The sequence below is a fragment of the Microcebus murinus genome, chromosome 18, assembly GCF_040939455.1.
Source record: "Microcebus murinus isolate Inina chromosome 18, M.murinus_Inina_mat1.0, whole genome shotgun sequence".
Taxonomy (NCBI): Eukaryota; Metazoa; Chordata; class Mammalia; order Primates; family Cheirogaleidae; genus Microcebus; species Microcebus murinus.
In genome coordinates this window covers 20,435,042-20,442,658 of record NC_134121.1, presented here as the reverse complement: position 1 = coordinate 20,442,658, position 7,617 = coordinate 20,435,042, and the positions used below count along the sequence as shown (strand labels likewise).

Here is a 7,617-nt window from a genome sequence, read left to right as displayed (position 1 = left end):
ATGAGCTCATGCTGGCTTCCCAGCCATCTAAAACAGGAAACTATTCATCTCCTCTCTTGATTGAATAGTCAATGTGGACAATGCTTGGCTTATTGAACTGATGGCTACTGACAGCCTCTGGGCTCTTCTTTTCCAAGGCAGTTGTGAGGGCAGCATTTCTTGAGTTCGGTCCCATGTGCAAGACCAGCTGGTAGATGATCCCAGGCATCCGAGTACTTTGACAGTACCAGGTAGGAATGTCTGACCACCCTTGCTTCAAAGTGCTTATAGGTGGGATGCATTTGGGAACAGTAGAGGAAACACGCCTAAATTTGTTCTTAGAGCTCTTGGGAATGCTCCAACTGGCCCAGCGGTGATAAAGCCTTGTGGCTGTGCAACTGGGAGGGGCATTATATAGAACTCACCATAGAAGGACAAGAGCCCTGTGCGCTGGCTCACAGTCATCCCAAGGAAACGGCAGACACAGCCAGAGGAAGGTGTTACCAGCTGGGTTTGACATCATCACTCACATACAAATAAACACTTGGGGATGCCAGCCTGTTTAAACTGAGTCTTTAAATTCTAGTTAAGAGTGGGTGGGCTAGAAGACAGAGCAGATGAGGAAAAAAGCAAAATAAGAAAAGGCAGAGGAATTACTATGCAGTAGATAAAAGGAGACTCATTGCCACTGGCTGAAGGTGGCTAGAATTACATGGCCCCCACGGAGCCTACCTGCTTGCCCTCCACCCAAGAGCAAAAGCCTGCTTTCATCAACTTTCTCTCTCCTCCAAAGCACCACAGCAAAGCAGTGCCAGTGGGGGAGCCCAATTGTGAACGATTATTTTTTTTAACTTATAGCACACAATTAGGCCAAGTTGCTATTGTCAGAAAAAGGCCATGAGGTCAAGTCAAAAACATTAACATGTTAAAATAAACACAGGAGAACAAGGGCCCCTCAACAACATCTGATCTCGACACCACCAGTAGCTGTGACTGAGTCATCAAGATGACCACACAGGAGGACTCTTCACACAAGTGTCCTTGAGCTGGGCCTGGTTCAGTGGCCAGAGCACGAAAGTAAAGTGTGATTCAGCAAACTGCAGGCAAGCCTATCAGCCAGCCCGCAGGAGGGCTTCTTAGTAGAGGCCAACAGGGTCTATGTGTGGAATTTCAATGCATCCCAGGAAGGGGCTATGCAAGGTTTCTTTTGGGAGAGGCCCCAGCTGACCTAACAATCTTGGTGAGGATAACACATTACTCGTAATCTGACATTCCCTGACTTCTCAGGAACTTTCTCTTTCCCTTTGGATGTTCAATCTTTGAGCCACCTGGCACTATTTTTGGAATTGTGGAATTTAAAAATAAACCAGCATTTAAATTGTTATATAAATATATATATATTCAACAAAGATGGCAGAATGCTAAACAAATAACATAATTGGTCGGAGGGCATAAATTTACCTTACCCTGCCCTGGTATGCAAGATGAATGGCTGCATGAAGTTCCAAGGTAGGATGGCTTCCTGGGTATATGCAAAGATGCAGTCACCTCTGGCCCACAGCACCGAACAACCTAGAGGGCCAGTTGTGGTCAGGACTGAACCTTTGTGCAGCTTCATTCCTACAAGTCAACACATTGTCTCCTGATCTGCTCTAAGGAGAGACTCTGACTTGGCACATCTCCTGTCAAGCCTGGCTAGAGTCCAGGAGAGGACAGTGTGGCTGCTCTGAAGGCTGGAGGCAGACAGCCAGGCTGCTTCCTCACAACACAAACTATGTGAGGGAGAACAAATGTCTTCAGTCCCTGAAGCAAGGGCCCTGGAGCGGTGCAGAAACCGTCCTCCAAAGAACAGCTCTGATCCAGGGCTGGCGTCATCCTTTGCTGCGGGCAATTGCTCTCACCGTAGGTAATAATCGATTGCAGCAGAGAAAGCAGCGAAACCTCCACAACCAATGGCCCCAGCCTTTACGCCAGCTGTAAAGCAAACAGAAATAACATTACCTGTGGTGACATGGGCTGAGTCAAGCTTCATTCACGAAAGGTTTGCACATCCACAGATGTTAAAAAACACAACAGCTTAAGCATTCTAAGTCACTCAGCCTATCACAGTTCTCTAAGACTTCAAGGAAGCAAAGCATATGATTTAATCCAGTGTATTTTATCTAACTGTATGTTTGTTTAGCTTTTCTCATTCAAGGAATTAAAATTTCCAATCTTATGGAAATAGCCCCTCACAGGCAGGAAACTGGTTAAGAGAACCAGCCCTTGGAATCAAATGAAAGCATATGGCCTTTTACCCTGATTTGTTTATGGAATAAATTCCTGGGAAGGTGATCAAAGCGGTCCTGGAGAGAGCTGAGTTTCTCAAGGAGGCCCTGACAAAGCTGAGCAAAGGGAAGACCAAAAGAGAAGTTACTCTACAAATTGTAAATGGCTTTTGATGAGCAAAAGCAGGTCTGCTTGACAGAAGATGAGAAAACAGTCTTTCTGCTCTGGGTAAGTCAGGGCATGACAGATGGAGAGTGGCCCAGCAATAACACTGCTGCTTCTAGTAAAGTCTGGTCACTGAGGTCCCACACCACACACTCATGATGGATATGCCAGCAGGGAACTAATTTGTTTGTTGTTTACAGCTGATAATCTAATACTTTTAGAATATCTGTAGTTGGCTTTCAATAGATAGACATCTAAGAATCCTCAACTGCAGAAAAATATTACTATTATAATTTATATGCAAAATGAAACTGACAATTGTCTAGAATTATTAAGAAAAATGCCTAAATACTTGAAATGCCTGGAGGAAAAAGTCGGCACAGTCTGCTATGTGGCTACCCAGGGCTGAATGGGCCTAGCCATGCTTCTGTACTACCCTGCATACCAACATACTCCAGGGATTACTCACTGTGAGAGTTTTCCCACATCTTCAATATGGAGCAGCCCTTTTTCCTAAGATACATCTAGATCAGTGGTTCTTACTTGGGGGTGATTTGCCCCTCAGGGATCTTTTGGCAACATGGGGAGATACTTTTAGTTGTCATAACTGAAGGGATGCTACTAACATCTGGTGGGTAGAGGCCAGGGATGCTGCTAAACATCTTATGATACATAAGATAGACCCAACTCCGGCAAAGATTTATCTGGTCCAAAATGTCAATAGCGCCAAGGTTGAGGAAAACGCGATCTAGATACTAGCAAATTTCCAAAACTGAGTTAACACAGAAATGAACATGATTTATTTGTCAGAAGGGAAGAATATCAAGTGTCCCTGGAACACTCATATGTTTGGAAATGTCAACTTCAGCACGTTGTCCAAGGCCACAAAGGGAAACCATTTGAGTGATGTTTACTAACCTCTGAAACCAATGGCTCCTCCAGTGATGCAGCCACTAATGACACTGTTCTTCCAATCTGATTTTCCCCGGTACTGCGGGTGGAGAAGTGCAGTTTAGAGCCAAAGAAACATGCCAAACAGGATGATTAAGGAAAAATACACAGGGTTTCTAGTTAGCTAATTTAGTCCCTTCTCAAAGGAAACCTAATATTTTCCAAAACTATAGTTCCTAAAATTCGAATGCATTCACAGATGCTACCTGCAGGTGGCACCAGAGCGCTGAAACCAAGTCCAGCACTGGAGTAACCAAAATTTCTGCTAGGGCTCTCCATTAAGTCTCATGTTTAAAATCATTAACTAACTTTGCCTACAAAAAGTTAAGAAATAATGCAAGCCTATATTAGAAACACACAAAAAGTTTACATCAGGGACTGTTTTATCAACATTCAATCTAGAACATATCTGATGTTTCTGATATGCTTTCTAATATCATTAGGAGCACTTCTGTTTAAAAGTCATGAGATGGCAGCAGGCAAAGATTTCTCAGAAGGCAGAGACACTTACAGATTCTACCAAACACTCAGTACAAGAAAACATGGCGCCCACAATGGCAAAATTTTTGGCGTAGGACATTCCTCTCTGCCCCATGTCTTTAAGAACTTCTTTTGCAGTCGGCGTACGGTAAGGATCCTTAGGGTCAAAGCCTACGTTGGTATCAATGCCAGCAGTAAACACCCCAAATGCACCTCCCAAGACAAATCCTAGAAGCAAACAAAGAGATGAAGATTTCTTTGACATGTTTCCTGGATTACTGCTTTGGGATCATGCTCGAAAGGATACTTTTGGGTGGCCACCAGTGCAGAGGACACCCCTCCCTTGCCACTCAAACTCTCCATTTGCCTGGTTTCCACATTACACAATCCAGGATCTGTCTTATCGACAGCATCTTTCCTGTCTCCTTTTGGATTTCTTCCTCCTTTCATTTCCCAACATTCTTCAAGATTCCATTTTTAACCCTCTGTTCTCTCTACACTTTCTCATATGTAAACCAGCCACCCTCAAATTCAGCTATCAACTTTGCAAAGCACTCCCTTGACCATGGTGACATTCATAATAGTCGTTTAGTAAGCACCATGTGCCAGATACTGTACGCTGGTGCTTCATAGTCACTGCCTCATTTATTCTTCACAATAATCGTGTGAGGTAGATGCTATTATTCTCTCCTTTCTATAGATGAAGAACCCAAGATTCAGAGAGGTTAAGTAACTTCCTAAGGGTCACAAAGCTACCAAATGGCAAATCCCACATTGCTGTCTACATCTGCCCTCCCCGAGCCTGCTGTAATTTCCATACAAATGCCCTCTCATCACCTCATGGTCAATACAAGTTCAATGAAATCATGGGCATCTCCTCTCCAGATTTTTCTTCTTATTTATGGCTCCTTCTTTCCTGTTACCCCAGCTCCAAACTTTATGAGCATTTCTGACTGTTTCTTTGCTTCCCTTTACAATTCATCATGAAAGATGGCAAAATCTTTTGCCTTAGTTTTTCAAATATGTCCATCCCTGTCTATGTCCACAATTACCATCCTACTCTCCAGCCTTTGTTACTTCAACCCTTGAGCACTACAAAGACTCCATTCATTATTTCAACAACTATATAAGTGATTTATTAGGGTTAGGCACAGTGATAAACAATGACCTAGTCCATGCCCACAGGAAGCTTCAGTCTAGCAAACTTCCAATATGGCTTTCCCATTCAGAGATTTTTCTTTCCTTCACCACACTCTATCTTGATTCATCATGTTCATTACCACTTGTTACTCTTCTAAAAAACAACATCAATTCCTGTCTAAGCAAAAAGCTCAAATCCCCCACTCCACCCCAATTTGAAATGACATTTCTCTTCTTTGTCTACCTGTATTTTCTCAATCCTTCAAGTGACAGCTCTACTCTCCCCTCTTGTATGGCCTTCCACAACCAAAAAATATCTCTTTCTTCTTTTTGCTATACTTTACTTTTTTTCATTTGCATTCTCACTTTTGTATATTCATTCCTTAAAAATCTTTTATTTTCAACAAGATTTATACTCATCCACAAATGTGGTTAACTCTTTTACCCTGCACACAGGAGGGACACTGTACATTCTCAAATTGTCAAAAGGTTTAAGAAAAAGAAAAAAGGCCAGGGGCCATGGCTCATGCCTGTAATCCCAGCACTTTGGGAAGCAGAGGTAAGAGGATCTCTTGAGGCCAGGGGTTTGAGAACAACCTGGGCAACATAACGAGACCGTGTCTCTGCCAAAAAGAAAAAGAATTAGCTGTGATGCGGTGGCAAGCACACCTGGAGTCCTACCTACTCAGGAGGCTGAGGCAGGGGGATCACTTGAGGCCAGGAGTTCAAGGTTGCAGTAAGCTATGGTCGTGCCACTGCACTTCAGCCTGGACAACAGAGTGAGACCCTGTCTCTAAAAAAAGAAAAAAAGAAAGGGGTCTGGGATAGGGGAAGGCCAAGTCCAGATGTCCAGACTTCATTCCCCCTCTTGCTGGCTGCTCTCTAGTCACAGTGACCTTTCCGCTTTTCAAGCCTCAAGGCAGCTGCTGCCTTAAGCACCTTTGAATTTGCAGTTTGCTATGTCTGCAGCACTCTTCTGCGGGGTTCCCTCTCAACATTCTTCCCTACATAGTAAAATATTAGCTTTATGAGAACAAGACTCTTGTCTTTCACTCTGTATTCCCACCACCTCGTTGAATGAATAATTACTAAAAATGAATGAATGAATGAATGAAGTCAACCGTTTTACAACTTCTAGGCCCCAACCTTAGTACCGATTCTCTGATCCAATTTCCATACGCGAAAGCTGACCATAGGGACAGGAAAGGCATTGCACTGAACGAAGAGGAGGTGTAGTCAAGGTCGAGGCCCGCATGTCCCTCGCCTACCAGGCGCGTGGTCCTGGCAGAGAACCCCACTGCCGTCCAAGCCCTCAGCCTCCCAAGGGCCCCACTCGCCTCGCCTCACCTCCCACGCAGGCCAGGGCAGCCTTGAAAGCGCAGCTTTCCATCGCCTTCTCGATCATCTTCTGCTCCTCACTCTTGGCAGGGCTCGGGATCCCGCCCAGGCTCCCAGGCTCCAGGATCCGGGGCTGACGCTTGTCACCCACCAGGTATTGCAGAAGAAGGCTGTACTGCAGCGGGGCTTCGGTGGAACCCGTCGCCTCAGGCGCTGAGCTCCCGGCATTGGGGGCTGTCGCCGCCATGACAGTAGCTGCCCAAGCAAACTTCGCGTCCTTCTTCCTACAGCAGATTCCACAAGCTTCACATTGGGGCCCCGTGGGGGGGCTAGCCACAGTATCGCAACAGCAGATTCGCCACGGTGGGTATGCTGTGGAAGCAAAGTCGGTCTGTGCACACCTGCCGAGAGAGCTATCACGTTTCCTAAAAGCGTCTTGTGAAAACTGAATTCGATTTGTACAGCTTTTCCCATGGCACAAACAAGGTTCAGATTCGTCAGAGAGCGGCTGCAGCGCGGTGCGTGCCGGGATTTATAGTTCTAACCCAAACATCCAACTACATTTCCCAGGAAGCCTTGCGCGTGCTCTCGCGCCTCGGCCTCATCTGGAGCGTTTGGGGCTCACAAAGGCGGGAGGCAGCGAGAGGCAGTGCACTCGCGCGGCTGCAGTACGCCGGGGCGCCGGCAGGGCGCGCGCGCGCCTCACCACTGCCCTTCCAGCCCGAGACTGTACCGAGGCGGGGAGCCTGGGTCCTACCTTCCTTGCCGGTGCTGTGGAGACAAACGTGAAAGCATGACGTAAGTGTATGCAATAAATGCTTCGTTGAACAAGTAAGCCTTTGAGGAGAGAGAAGGGCCCCACAAATGAGTGAACAAATGAGTGAAGCTCTCCAAGCGTAAGAAAAACCAGGGACGAGAGTGGGAAGTGGAGGTGGCTGTGGCCGGTACTCCCTCCAGCCACTTGTCGGCGGAACTAGTGATGTGGGACTCATATCACCATAAAAAGCCAAATATATATTAGGTTGAGCCAATTCGAGTGTTGACCAGCTTGCAAATTCAATACTTAAAAGGTAAACTGTGAGACGGTACTGTGTATGGACCCAGAAAAATTTTTGCAGTAGTTTTAATAATACTAAAATAGACCCCAAACTATTGTATTAGTTCAGACTAGCTGTTTATTGGGGTGTTTCAGTTAAGAGGACCATAAATGAAAACAGAAGGTGGTGAGGGTTCCCGTAAACACAGGCAGAGATGCTTCCCTGGTCTCCAAAGTTCTCTATGCTGCATAAAGGACAT

At 45.6% G+C, this 7,617-nt stretch overlaps 1 protein-coding gene across 1 annotated transcript; it reads right to left on the bottom strand.

Annotated features, from left to right (window-relative positions):
• Nucleotides 1–1,351: 1,351 nt before the first annotated feature.
• TIMM22 (translocase of inner mitochondrial membrane 22) lies at nt 1,352–6,622 on the bottom strand. The gene is made up of 4 exons (XM_012740564.3): nt 6,331–6,622; nt 3,875–4,071; nt 3,331–3,403; nt 1,352–1,953 (listed from the first exon to the last, which is right to left on the bottom strand). Exons 1-4 carry the CDS (start codon nt 6,566–6,568, stop codon nt 1,877–1,879), a joined length of 585 nt encoding a protein of 194 aa, XP_012596018.1. The 5' UTR covers nt 6,569–6,622; the 3' UTR covers nt 1,352–1,876.
• Between the last annotated feature and the right edge of the window lie 995 nt (nt 6,623–7,617).